Source organism: Heterodontus francisci, chromosome 17, assembly GCF_036365525.1.
Source record: "Heterodontus francisci isolate sHetFra1 chromosome 17, sHetFra1.hap1, whole genome shotgun sequence".
NCBI classification, from domain to species: Eukaryota; Metazoa; Chordata; class Chondrichthyes; order Heterodontiformes; family Heterodontidae; genus Heterodontus; species Heterodontus francisci.
Window position 1 is genome coordinate 55,369,034 of NC_090387.1, and position 15,160 is coordinate 55,384,193.

Consider the following 15,160-nt stretch of genomic DNA (forward strand, 5'->3'; position numbering starts at 1 on the left):
ATGCTGTGCTCCTTTAAGTCCAATTTCTGGCTCCATTCCAGCTTTCCAAGGCCTCCATCAGACTTACTCAAAACAAGAGTCTGATGACGACGAGTCCTTATCAAATTTTTTTCACAGGCACTACGAGGCTGTTCAGGCTGTTTACACATCCTTTGGTGTCTCTCACTTGTCATCAATTAGGTTATACTGTCCATCAATTAAACTCCATCTTCTGACTTCGCACCATAGTGGGCCACCTCATGTGCAAGGTTAACTATTGTCCTGGCTTATAGTTCAAGGGTCATTGAATACCATAAGAACTGACTTCTGTTTAAACAATGGGAAAACAACTGTTATTTTCAAGAAGAGAAAAACTATAGTTTAGACAAAACAGCTGTGCATGTTCTGCTTTGACCATCATGAAAACAAAAGGAAAGAGTTCTTGGGGTGGGGGGGGGTGGAAAACAAGTTCATAGTTGTCAATATTACTATTGATTACCATTGATTACATAATTGATCAATTATTTGACTTAATCAGCGCACAATCAATGTCTACAAAGCAACATTTAAAAATTCACCAAGTTTAATACAGGTTTTTTAAATCGAGCAAAGCAGAAGTAAAATGCAAAAACATAGGAAAATAGTGGCTGCAGGCCTCAGGCCTACCTAAGATTGCAATTTATGGTATGATTTTTCTCAGCCATTAGACTCCATTGCTTTTAATGATCTTACCATGGCAATGTGGTTGGCTTCCTGAACCAAAATCTAGAGTCTAAAACTCTGTTCAGACTTGAAGAATGGCAAAACTTAAGCACAGTGGCAGCAGTGTACCTTCTACAAGATGCACTGCAGCAACTCACCAAGGCTCCATCCACAGCACCTTCTAAACCCACGACCTCTACCATCTAGAAGGACAAGGGCAGCCAGTGTATGGGAACACCACCACCTGCAGGTTCCCCTCCAATTCTCGCACCATCCTGACTTGGAACTATATTGCCATTCCTTCAGTGTCACTGGATCAAAATCCTGAAACTCCCTTCCTAATAGCACTGTGGGTGTACCCGCATCAGATGGACTGCAGCAGTTCAAGAAGGAGGCTCATCACAACCTTCTTGAGGGCAATTAGCGATGGGCAGCAAATGCTGACCTTGCCAGTGATGCCCACATCCCATGAAAGAATTTTTTTTTAAAAAGCAACTGTAATTTTGCATGTGTAAAATGCTCATCTCACCTTTCACTCGCTACTCTTCAATCAGCATTCATTAAGGAAATATCCAGGCTGATGCATGCTTTGCTAAACTTTGGAGGGTAATTAGAATCTGAGCTGTTGATTAAACAGTCTTTTTTTTAATAAAAACTATTCTACCCATTCAATGCAATGCCAAGATGTATTCACAATCTAAGTTTGCCTTTTTCAATTTTCACGGCCAAGGACTTAATTAAAAAGTGCTTGGGCAACCTTTATGTTCGTCAATACAGAACACATGACATACTGCTTATATGCACTCTCATGGTTGTCCGAACTTCACAGAAAAACAAACAAGTTTACTTGACATTGTTTCATAAAATCATAGAAAGTGCAGAAGGAGACCACCCATTGTGTCAGTGCTGGCTGCTTTCCATCAAGCCAGTGTGCATGTAAGAACTAAACCCTTCATACTTTAATTAAAATTAAGGGTTTCTATAAATTGTGAATTCTGAAGACTTGTTATTCCTGTTCGTAGTGTTAAATGATTTGTTGTATGTTTTAATGGGCTGTCTCAGAGCCTTGTTAGCTGCATGCTTACAGCATGTAATCTACAACTAATATGCTGTTGCAGTTTGATATTGACAGGCTTAGATAAGTTAATCAAGGAAAAACTGTTCCCATTAACTAGTGATTCAAGAACTAGGGGACACAGATTGAATGTTTTGGGCAAGCGATGCAGGGAGAATAAGAGGAAGAACCTTTGTACGCAGCGGGTGGTAATGACCTGCAACACGCTCACAAGGTGGAAAAAGCGGAGACAATCAATGACGTCAGGTTGAATGGCCACTTGAAGGAAGTAGACTTGCAGGGCTACGGGGATCGAGCGGGGGAGTGGGACAACTGGATAGCTCCATGGAGAGCCGTAACGGACCGAAAGGTCTCCTGTGCAGTAAATGACTCTATGAATCTATATCATATAAAGTAATGTTGATTTGATTGAAGTAAGAGTTTTATGATGCAGGTTATTTATCCAGCAATGTAATCAAAAGCATGGGACCAGGATTATAAATGTTCTCTTTGGTACTAGGTGCTGAAGAAAAGATTCTAGGAGAATTCAGAGAGATGCACTGTCCAGTTGCTCCAGTCTTTCATCTACAAGCAATGATCCAGTCATCTGGTAAACTGGTCTTAATTGACAAGCTGCTCCCAAAGATGAAAGCTGGGGGTCACAAAGTTCTTATCTTCTCCCAGATGGTACGCTGCCTCGACATACTTGAGGACTACCTTATTCAAAAAAGGTACAGGTTACGATATACAAATTTCTTTAAAATTATGAAATCCCATTTGCTTTCTTAACTGCTACTATAAAATGCTGTATTTTAAATATTTTTAAGCAGAAACCTTATTCTTTGTATTAAAACATTTGTGTAAGGCTCATATATCCTGTGCACAGACCTTAGTACTTGTTAAGAATTTTGGTCATGCTTTTCTGGCAGTCTTTACCATTATAGTTTGCTACATCAACTGTAACAATATAGTTGCCAGCTGTGGCCACCAGAAGGCTGTATGAAGTGCTTTGCTGAAGTCTCTTCCATCACTTATCACCATCTGCTTTATAAGATAAACTTGTATCTATCAACTAACTGTGGACAATGCTATGGGAATGTTATTAGTTATGTTAAAGGGCTGCAACAAAACTTAAGAGCACATTCAAACATAGCAACATGTTGGTCTAAAAATGCATTTGAAACACTGAGTGATATTAAACAGTTTAGTGTAAATTTAAATATTGGTAATCTTTATTGGATAAAATATTGTTACAACAGGCGGGAGGAGTGCACTGTTTTTTCCAGTTCCACCTCTCCACAGGTCACAACATATATTTAAATGTTTACCCAGTTACCAATACAGTCAATCATAGACTCTATTTTTTATCCAAGAATAAAATACACCAACCAGGTTTCTTTAATAAACAACAAAATTATATTTATAAAATAAGAATTAATAGTAACAAAGCAAAGCACTAACACACGGATTGAAATATGAAAGTTCCCTTTTTACCGCACACTTTCAACTCACTCAACTCACTCACCTCACTCTCACCTCACTTGCTCACTCACCTCACTTACTCACTCACTTCACTCCGATTAGCCATAGATTTCCTATTTCGATCTCTGTTACAAAAGAAAAAAATAGTTTGGCCAAATGCTTGCTAATTCTTGAAGAAAAAAGAGAAGATATGGAAAGATGTCAGTTGTCCCTTTTTGGTTTGGCATCCCAAATACGTGTTGATGGCTGTCACTGGGATCGTTCCCAGAAGCAATTCCCTTGGCGTCCAGGATTTATCCAGCAGGTTTTTCCAGCGTCTCGGGAGAGATGCAGCACCAGGGTTTTCAAGCAGACTTTTCAGGACGAATGCCGCATCAATTTCTCTCTCTTACACTCGCTTTTATGTGCTTCTCAAAGAGATGGAGAAGCTGTCAGGCTGAAAAGGCTAAGCTAGGGTGACTGCTCTCCTGGCAGGTTTTAAAAACTCCAACTGCCTGTCCAAAGCGAAACCAAAACCAATTCTCATGAGTCAAGCCTCCTGACCCCTTTAAATCTTGACCTTGTCACTTCTCTGTAAACATCTCCCCCAGGTTAAAATGTCCCTGCTGGGTAATTATCTGAAGACAGGTGACTTCCAGTGGGGTTTGTTTACAAACCAAGTCCAAAAGACCTTACAATGACCTTTTTTTAAGAAAAAGTCCAGCATCTGTGGAATCCTTTTTCAATTTTAAAATGCAAGTCCTCACAATTTAACAAAAAAATGGAAGTACTTTTCATAATAAAACTACTTTATTTTTAGTAACTTTTAATTTTTTAAGTTGTGCTTTGGGGAAGGAATTCTATATTATGCGAAAGAAACTGAATTCAGATGCATTTTTTAAGTGAGGCACTGCATACCATAATGAGGTTTATATATATATATTTGTTAAATATTTATTTGTATCCCTCACCATATTGAGACACTGCATAGGAAGTTGTTGACAATAACGTTTGTATAAATTTTATAATTGGAGTCAGTATATTCAGTGGCCCTATGCAATATTCTGCTTGTGCAATATGTCTACCCATGTTAATTAATTGAAAATGGAAATCAGAGTTCTTTAAGTAGTGAAATTTGATTGATATGCAAATCTCCTTGGGGACTATTTTAGAGTCATTTTTGTAGTTGTCATGGTGCCAACATAGTTTGTTTTATAGAATGATGCCATAGCAAAGCCATTAATCCATATAGACTATTCTGGTTAGGGGCTAACACAGCTGCAGAATTCTTTTATTACTGCTAGTTCATAAAGTGGTTCTGGTTCAGTTTTCAGTACATGTAATCTGTCATATGTGCAAGGTAAGCTCTTTTTAAAACATGTTGACAAATTTGTTTTGTTACATTTATTAGGTACTATTTAAAGCAATGCATCTTAGTCATATAGGGTACATTGGGCTAAATTAGAGCACCTCTGGCTGTAATAGATCTTTCTACCTGTTGTTAAAGACCAAGATCCTTTGTTTTGTTAGACTGTTACCTGTTACCAACAATACGGATGTTACAAACTTGAAAGAGTTCAGGTTTGCTGTCATCAGGTTAGTACATTTAGGTTTGAAACTCTGCCAACCAAAGGCTTTTTAAGCTAATACTTGTTTTGTGCAACCGACTGAGACAAACTGAAGTTTTAAGATTTGCTGATGATTTCTAAGAATCAGAATCAGGAAGTTATATATCCCCAAAGCACTGGTGTAATGCAGATTTTAAAAACTTCCTATTTTTTCCCAAAAGAATTTTGAAAGGCATCTCGTCTGATGCCTCAAGTGAAATTTTATTTTCATCGATGCTAATTGCAGTTCCCTAGTTTGAGAGTATTAAACAGCTCCTTTTAGGATGAGATATTAAAACAAGGTCCCATCCTCCTGTTCAGATGGGCATAAAAGATTCCATGACACGATCTGAAGGAGCACAGGAGTTCTCCCAATGTCTTGGCATGTATTTATTCTTCAACCAGCACTGCTAAAACAGATGAAATGGTCATTTAGCTCATTGTTGTTTATGGGTCCTTGCCTACACAAGAACAGTGACTACACTTCAAAAGTAATTAATTGGCTGCAACAATTGCAAGATATGAATGATTTGAATTGTCGAGCAATCCTGTCACTGAACTTGCAAAATCAACAGCATTTAGAAGTAAAATAGGTTGTGGAGTTTGAGTGATGAGTTTTGTTTTATTTAAGGAAGTTACACTGATGTTCCAATATTTAGGGTTTTATTGACATTTACGATTATGATAGCTGGAGTGTTTATGCGTGAATTGCAGTCACTTATTTTCTGCAACTTAAGCTGCTTTTAATTTGTCTATGAATGCAGCATTGAAGTTTTTTTTGTTGACCGTGTTATAACTTGGGAGAGAGCTTGCACCCTCCATATTAGAACGGTCCAATTTCCACAGGGAAATGTGAGCATTGCATCAATAACCATTGAGTGTGTATAGATTATAAGTCGGAATTTGGAGACATTCAGGTACAAAATTCAGCTCCTGGCCTATTGCTGTACAGCATGTTCTTGTACACATTTTATTTCCAGTGCAACAAAATAAACCTTATTGATGGTGTTTAAGGTGCAGTGTGGCCTAGAAATTACTTTGGATGATAGTGTATGAAAATTTGGTACCTTTGACACCCCATTTTTCATTAATTTCACACAGAGCAGTAACCTATTACCTTTATTAGACTCTGTTATATTAAAGTCATATTTAAATCAGTTAAATCATATTTAGATCAGTTCTACGAGGAACTCCATAACATCATGAGCAGCATCCCCAACACCGAACACCTATTCCTGCTGGGGGACTTTAATGCCAGGGTTGGGGCCGACCATGACTCATGGCCCTCCTGCCTTGGGCGCTATGGCGTTGGAAGGATGAATGAGAACGGGCAGAGGCTGCTTGAGTTGTGTACCTATCATAACCTCTGCATCACCAACTCGTTCTTTCACACTAAACCCTGTCACCAGGTTTCATGGAGGCACCCAAGATCGCGTCGTTTGCACCAGCTAGACCTCATTGTCACAAGGCGAGCCGCCTTAAACAGTGTTCAAATCACACGCAGCTTCCACAGTGCGGACTGCGACACCAACCACTCCCTGGTGTGCAGCAAGGTTAGACTCAGACCAAAGAAGTTGCATCATTCCAAACAGAAGGGCCACCTGCGCATCAACACGAGCAGAATTTCTCACCCACAGCTGTTACAAAAATTTCTAAATTCCCTTGTGTCAGCCCTTCAAAACACTCCCACAGGGGATGCTGAGACCAAGTGGGCCCACATCAGAGACGCCATCTATGAGTCAGCTTTGACCAGCTACGGCAAAAGTGCGAGGAGAAATGCAGACTGGTTTCAACCTCATAATGAAGAGCTGGAACCTGTCATAGCTGCTAAGCGCATTGCACTGTTGAACTACAAGAAAGCCCCCAGCGAGTTAACATCCACAGCACTTAAAGCAGCCAGAAGCACTGCACAAAGAACAGCCAGGCGCTGCGCAAACGACTACTGGCAACACCTATGCAGTCATATTCAGCTGGCCTCAGACACCGAAAACATCAGAGGAATGTATGATGGCATTAAGAGAGCTCTTGGGCCAACCATCCAGAAGATCGCCCCCCTCAAATCTAAATCAGGGGACATAATCACTGACCAACGCAAACAGATGGACCGCTGGGTTGAGCACTACCTAGAACTGTACTCCAGGGAGAATGTTGTCACTTAGACGGCCCTAAATGCAGCCCAGCCTCTACCAGTCATGGATGAGCTGGACATACAGCCAACCAGATCGGAACTCAGTGATGCCATTGATTCTCTAGCCAGCGGAAAAGCCCCTGGGAAGGACAGCATTACCCCTGAAATAATCAAGAGTGCCAAGCCTGCTGTACTCTCAGCACTACATGAACTGCTATGCCTGTGCTGGGACGAGGGAGCAGTACCTCAGGACATGCGCGATGCCAATATCATCACCCTCTATAAAAACAAAGGTGACCGAGGTGACTGCAACAACTACCGTGGAATCTCCCTGCTCAGCATAGTGGGGAAAGCCTTTGCTCGAGTCGCTCTAAACAGGCTCCAGAAGCTGGCCGATCGCGTCTACCCTGAGGCACAGTGTGGCTTTCGTGCAGAGAGATCGACCGTTGACATGCTGTTCTCCCTTCGTCAGATACAGGAAAAATGCCGTGAACAACAGATGCCCCTCTACATTGCTTTCATTGATCTCACCAAAGCCTTTGACCTCGTCAGCAGACGTGGTCTCTTCAGACTACTAGAAAAGATCGGATGTCCACCAAAGCTACTAAGTATCATCACCTCATTCCATGACAATATGAAAGGCACAATTCAACATGGTGGCTCCTCATCAGACCCCTTTCCTATCCTGAGTGGCGTGAAACAGGGCTGTGTTCTTGCACCCACACTTTTTGGGATTTTCTTCTCCCTACTGCTTTCACATGCGTTCAAGTCCTCGGAAGAAGGAATTTTTCTCCACACAAGATCAGGGGGCAGGTTGTTCAACCTTGCCCGTCTTCGAGCGAAGTCCAAAGGACGGAAAGTCCTCATCAGAGAACTCCTCTTTGCTGACAATGCTGCTTTAACATCTCACACTGAAGAGTGCCTGCAGAGTCTCATCGACAGGTTTGTGGCTGCCTGCAATGAATTTGGCCTAACCATCAGCCTCAAGAAAACGAACATCATGGGGCAGGACGTCAGAAATGCTCCATCCATCAATATTGGTGACCACGCTCTGGAAGTGGTTCAAGAGTTCACCTACCTTGGCTCAACTATCACCAGTAACCTGTCTCTAGATGCAGAAATCAACAAGCGCATGGGAAAGGCTTCCACTGCTATCTCCAAACTGGCCAAGAGAATGTGGGAAAATGGCACACTGACACGGAACACAAAAGTCCGAGTGTATCAAGCCTGTGTCCTCAGTACCCTGCTCTATGGCAGCGAGGCCTGTACAACGTATGTCAGCCAAGAGCGACGTCTCAATTCATTCCATCTTCGCTGCCTCCAGAGAATACTTGGCATCAGGTGGCAGGACTGTATCTCCAACACAGAAGTCCTCGAGGCGGCCAACATCCCCAGCTTATACACACTGCTGAGTCAGCGGCACTTGAGATGGCTTGGCCACGTGAGCCACATGGAAGATGGCAGGATCCCCAAAGACACATTGTACAGCGAGCTCGCCACTGGTATCAGACCCATCGGCCGTCCATGTCTCCGCTTTAAAGACGTCTGCAAACGCGACATGAAATCCTGTGACATTGATCACAAGTCGTGGGAGTCAGTTGCCAGCGTTCGCCAGAGCTGGCGGACAGCCATAAAGGCGGGGCTAAAGTGTGGCGAGTCGAAGAGACTTAGCAGTTGGCAGGTAAAAAGACAGAGGCGCAAGGGAAGAGCCAACTGTGTAACAGCCCCGACAATCAAATTTTTCTGCAGCACCTGTGGAAGAGCCTGTCACTCTAGAATTGGCCTTTATAGCCACTCCAGGCGCTGCTCCACACACCACTGACCAGCTCCAGGCACTTACCCATTGTCTCTCAAGATAAGGAGGCCAAAGAAGAAGAAGAATATTTAAAATATTTTTATTCCACTAGAAATTTTGCTAGAAAGATAGAATTGTAATGGACTTCAAATGCAGGAAAATGCACAAAAGGAAAAGCCAAAAATCAAAACTTTCTTCGGAGGACATGCCTCCAACTTGCCCCTAGAAAGATTTCACACTTTCAGCACTCTCCTCCTTTTCAGCAATTTCTAAATCCACCATTGTTGTAAACTACCCTTTTGTGTACATTAGATTTTTTCCACTTCAATGAAAATGATTGTTTGATACCCTTGCAGGGAAAGTTATGGACACCCCAGCTGGAATTTAACGTTAGGCTGGAGGCCCTGCCCATTAGCCAAAAAAGTTGGGGGTGAGCCCACCTCTGCCGGTCCTGAAAGCCACACTATGATTTTACGTGGCTCAGACCCTTAATTGGCCTCGGGCGGGACTTCACCCTTCTGAGGCAGAAAGTCCCACCTCCAAGAGCTGCCGGCCAAACAACCGGGCCGGCAGCTCTCGTTCCCAGCAGCACCACTGGGAGCGGTGGCCACTGCTGGGACTGCAGCCAGGGAGAGGAGCAAGAGGGACGCTGGCCCCAGAATGAAGGTGTGTGTGTGGGGCCTCGCCAGGAACAATCGGCGAGGCTCCCGTGAGGTTGGAGAGGGGGTGGGGGTGTCCGTGCAGGTGGCCCAGCCCGCAAGGAGGTCACCCCAGGTTTTGCAGGGCGGCCTCCTGGGGGTCCTGAGCCACCCATGGTGCCATGGTCTTGGCCAATTAACTGCCACTTAAGGGCCTCCTCCCGCCGTTGCTGGTATATTACCAGTGGGTGGTGGGCGGGCGATTCAGCTGCACAGTGGGGTACAGGGAAGACTGGAAGAGCCATAGTGATAGGTGATTCTATAGTCAGGCGAACAGACAGGCATTTCTGTGACCGCAGACGTGAATCCAGGATGGTGTGTTGACTCCCTGGTGCCAAGGTCAAAGATGTCACTGAGCAGCTGCAGAGCATCCTGAAGGGGAAGGGTGAACAGCCAGCAGTCGTGGTCCAGATCGGAACCAATGATATAGGTAGAAAGAAGGATGTGGTCCTGCAGTCAGAATTTAGGGAACTAGGTAAGAAATTAGCAAGCAGGACCTCAAAAGTAGTTACCGTCGGATTACTTCCAGTGCCACGCGCAAGTGTGTACAGAAATAGAAACATAAGACAGATGAATGCGTGGCTGGAAAGATGGTGCAGGAGGGAGTGCTTCAGATTTGAGACATTGGGACCGGCTCTGGGGGTGATGGGACTTGTACAGGCCGGACAGGTTGCACCTGAACAGAGCCAGGCCTGAGTTCCTTGTTGGGCGTTTTGCAAGTGCTGTTGGGGAGGGTTTAAACTAGTTTGGCAGGGGAATGGGGACCGGAGTGTAGACTCTTGGGACAAAATCAGAAATGAAAATGGAAGGCAGAAAATTAATGAATGAGTCTGGAAGACAGAGGAAACAAAGGTTAGAAAATAAAAAAAAGTTTGGCTGTGCTCATGGGTATCTTATTTGCTATACTCCTTGCATTGAAATAAAGCAGATGAGCTGAGGGCACAGATAGACACGTGGCAGTATGATCTAGCTATTACAGAAGCATGGCTTAAGGAGGGACAGGAATGGCAGTTCAAAGTTCCTGGTTACAGGGTTTTCAGACACGATAGGGAGGGGGATATGAAAGGAGGGGGAGTGACAGTTTTGGTTAAGGAACCGATTACAGTTGTGAGGAGGGATAAGATGCTGGTTGATCAAATAAGGCTATATGGATTGAGCTAAGGAACAAAAAATGGGCAATCACACTGCTGGAAGTGTACAATAGACCCCCAAACAGTCAGAGGGAGATAGAAGAGCAGATATGTAGACAAATCTCAGGGATAGGCCAAATAATTATCGGCCAGTCAATCCGACCTCAGTGGTGGGTAAATTGTTAGAATCTGTTCTGAGGGACAGGATAAACTGCCACTTAGAAAGGCACTGATTAATCAGGGATAGTCAGCATGGATTTGTTAAGGGAAGGTCACGACTTACGAAGTTCATTGAGTTTTTTGAGGAAGTAACAAGAAGGGTAGTGCAGTGGATGTGGTCTACATGGATTTTAGTAAGGCATTTGACAAGGTCCCCCATGGCAGATTGGTCAGAAAAGTAAAAGCCCATGGGATACAGGGGAATGTGGCAGGTTGGATTCAGAATTGGCTCAGGGCCAGGAAACAAAGGGTAGTAGTTGACGGATGTTTTTGTGAATGGAAAGCTGTTTCCAGTGGTGTTCCACAGGGCTCAGTGTTGGGTCCCTTGTTGTTTGTGGTATATATTAATGATTTGAACTTAAATGTGGGAGGCATGATTGGGAAATTTGCAGATGACACAAAAATTGGCCGTGTAGTTGATAGTGAAGAGGATAGCTCTAGACTCCAGAAAGATAACAATGGTTTGGTTGAGTGGGCAGAAAAGTGGCAAATGGAATTCAATCCAGGTAAGTGTGAGGTAATGCATTTGGGAAGGGCAAATAAAGCGAGGGAATACACAAATAACGGGAGGATATTGAGAGGGGTAGAAGAAGTGAGAGACCTTGAAGTGCATGTCCACTGGTCCCTGAAGGTGGCAGGACAGGTAGATAGAGTGGTTAAGAAGGCGTATGGAGTGCTTTCCTTTATTGGCCGAGGTATAGAACACAAAAGCAGGGATGTAATGCTGGAACTGTATAAAACACTGGTTAGGCCACAGTTGAGTATTGTGTACAGTTCTGGTCACCACATTACAGAAAGGACTTAAGACATCTGGAGAGAGTACAGAGGAGATTTACAAGAATGTTGCCAGGGCTCAAAAGTTGCAGTTATGAGGAAAGATTGAATAGGCCACGGTTGTTTTCCTTCGAACAGAGGAGGCTGAGGGATGACTTAATTGAGGTGTGCAAAATTATGAGGGGCCTAGATAGAGTAGACAGGAAGGGCCTGTTACCCCTAGCAGAGAGGTCAATTACCAGGGGCACAGATTTAAGGTGATTGGTAGAAGGATTAGAGGGGACATTGCGAAAAACTTTTTCACCCAGAGTGTGGTGGGTGTCTGGAATTCACTGCCTGGAACGGCGGTGGAGGCAGAAACCCTCAATTCTTTAAAAAGGTACCTGCACATGCACCTGAAGTGCTGTGGCCGGCAAGGCTATGGACCAGGTGCTGGAAAGTGGGATTAGATTGGGCGGCTAGATTTTTTGTCCGGCGCGGACACGACGGGCTGAATGGCCTCCTTCTGTGCCGTAATTCTTCTATGGTTCTAACAATCGGGTAGCAATAGGGGATTTTACCTACCCCAATAATAACTGGGATAGTTTTAGCGTGAAAGGAACTGAGGGAGCAGAATTTTTGAGGTGCATTCAGGAGAACATTTTTGGCCAGTATGTAGCAAGTCCAACAAGAAAGGGTGCAGTTTTAGACTCCGTTTTAGGAAATGAAGCTGGGCAGGTGGAAGGAGTGGCAGTGGGAGAGCATTTTGGTGGGAGTGATCATAATTCAGACAGTTTTAACATAATTGTGGAAAAGGCCAAGGATAGAACAGGATTTAGAGTCCTCAATTGGGGCAAGGCCAATTTTACTAAACTGAGGAGTGCTTCAGTGAAAGTGGACTGGAAACAGCTACTTGAAGGTAAATCAATGTCAGAACAGTGGGAGGCATTCAAAGGGGAGATTCAAGGGGTTCCCACAAAGTAAATGGCTGAGATGGCCAAATCTAGAGCCCTATGGATGTCAAGGAGCCGACAGGGTAAGATAAGGCAGAAAAGGAAAGCTTATGTCTGACACCGAGAATTCAATACTACAGAAAGCCGAGAGGAGTGTAGAAAGTGGAGGGGTGAAATCAAAAAGGAAATTAGGAAAGCAAAGGGAGGGCATGGAAGAATATTGGCTAACAAAAACAAGGTGAGCCCAAAGATGTTTTATCGATACATTAAGATTAAGAGGGTAACTAAGGAGAGAGTAGGGCCCATAAAAGACCAAAAAGGTAATCTATGTGTAGGGGCGGAAGATGTTGGTATGGTTTTTAATGGATACTTTGCGTCTGTCTTCACAAAAGCGTGGGACGTTGCAAATATTGTAGTTGAGGAGGAGTGTGAAGTATTGGATGTGATAAACATAGGAAGAGAGGAAGTATTAATGGGATTAGCATCCTTGAAAGTTGATAAATTACCAGGACCAGATGAAATGTACCCTAGGCTGTTAAAAGAAGCTTAGAGAGGAAATAGCAGGAGGTCTGAACATCATTTTCTAGTCCTCACTGGATATAGAAGTGGTGCCGGGGAATTGAAGAACTGCTAACGTTGTACCTCTTTTTAAAAAGGGAGCAAAGGATAGACTGAATAATCAGTCTAACCTCTGTAGTGGGCAAATTATTGGAATCTATACTGAGAGACAGTAATAAACTGTCACTTAGAAAGCAACAGGTTAATCAAGGATAGTCAGCATGGATTTGTCAAGGGAAGATCTTGTTTGACCAACTTGATCAAATTTTTTGAAGAGGTAACAAGGAAGACAGACGAGGGTAGTGCAGTTGATGTGGTCTGCATGGATTTTAGCAAGGCTTTTGACAAGGTCCCACATGGCAGACTGGTTTTTTAAAAAAAAATCCCACGGGATCCAGGGAAATGCAGCAAGGTGGATACAAAATTAGCTCAGTAGCAGGAAACAAAGGGTAATTGTTGACATAAAAACAAGAAATGCTGGAAATACTCAGCATCTGTGGAGAGAGAAGTAGAGTTAACGTTTCAGGTCAGCGACCCTTCTTCAGAACCCTAATTGCTGACGGCTGTTTTAGCAACTGGAGGGCTGTTTCCAGTGGCATTCCGCAGGGCTCAGTACTGGGTCCCCTTTTTGTGGTATATATGAACGATCTGGACTTAAAAGTAGGGGCATGATCAAGAAGTTTGCAGACGACACAAAAATTGGCAGTGTGGTAGATAGTGAGGAGGATAGCTGTAGGCTGCAGGAAGATATTGATGATCTGGTCAGATGGGCAGATAAGTGGCAAATGGAATTCAATTTGGCGAAGTGTGAGGTGGTGCATTTGGGGAGGTCAAACAAGGCAAAGGAATAAACTGAGAAGTGTAGAGGAAGTGAGGGACCTTGGAGTGAACGTCCACAGATCCCTGAAGGTAGCAGGACAGGTCGATAAGGTGGTTAAGAAGGCATACGGAATCCTTTCCTTTAATAGCTGAGGAGTAGAATACAAGAGCAGGGAGGTTATGCTGGAACTGTATAACTCATTGGTTAGGCCACAACTTGAGTACTGTGTGTGGTTCTGGTCACTTCATAACAGGATGTAATTGCACTAGAGAGGGTACAGAGGAGATTTATGAGGATGTTGCCAAGACTGGAAAAATGCAGCTATGCGGAAAGATTGGATAGGCTGGCGTTGTTCTCTTTAGAACAGAGAAGGCTGAGGGGAGATCTGATTGAAATGTACACAATTTTGAAGGGCCTGGATAGAGTGGAGGTGAAGGGTCTATTCACCTTAGCAGAGAGGTCAGTGACGAGGAGGCATAGTTTTAAAGTGATTGGTAGAATAATTAGAGGGGAAATAAGGAAAAACCTTTTCACCCAGAGGGTGGTGGGGGTCTGGAACTCACTGCCTGAAGGGATAGTTGAGGCAGAAACCCTCATCTCATTAAAAAGGAGTCTGAATATGCACCTCAAGTGACTTAATCTGCAGGACCACGGACCAAATGCTGGAAGATGGTATTAGAATCGGCAGATTGTTTTTCAGCCGGTGCAGCCACAACGACCGGAATTTTACGCTGGGCGGACGGGAGCCGGACTCCGACGTAAATGTCGGTGCCGATCCCACTCCCGTCCAGCCTGGGGATCCGTCCTGTATTTTACGGATCCCCAGGCTTCAATTGGCCCGAGGCGGGACTTCCACCCGTCGCGCTGAAGATCCGGAACTGTGGTAAGATGGCTGCAGATTAGATTTTAATTAATGGAAACAGCTAATTTAAATATGTAAAGTTGAGTCCCATTGCACAGCGGCGGAGGGGCTGCCACAAAGCTTCCCCACCACCGGTAAGCTTGGGCCCGGCAATCCCAGTGTGGTCCGCTGTCGCTCCGATCTTCCGCGCACACCCCCCACCAACACCCGCAACAGAGCCCGATGTTGGGAGGGGAACAAGATCCAGTCCTCAGTGTAGGTCCTCACTTCACGTCGTATGGTATTGTTTCTGAGATTTTGGCTGTTTTGGGGGTTCATGTCAGCTTTTTGCAGCTGTTGGTTGACTTTTGCTTCTTTTCTTGGTTAACATGTTTGTAAATTGAATACAGTCAAACTTTAGCCAAGAAAAGGAATTTCACACAAGTCAGCTCACTGAGCTAA

The 15,160-nt window shown here is 43.9% G+C and overlaps 1 protein-coding gene across 9 annotated transcripts in view; it reads left to right on the forward strand.

The window, feature by feature from the left end:
• The window catches only part of chd9 (chromodomain helicase DNA binding protein 9), a 287,584-nt gene that overhangs the window by 180,401 nt on the left and 92,023 nt on the right, over window positions 1-15,160 (forward strand). For all 9 annotated transcript variants that reach the window (XM_068049443.1, XM_068049450.1, XM_068049447.1 and 6 more), the window contains one exon: window positions 2,256-2,466. In XM_068049443.1, the coding sequence (XP_067905544.1) occupies window positions 2,256-2,466 (211 nt within the window). The remainder of the gene's footprint in view (window positions 1-2,255; window positions 2,467-15,160) is intronic.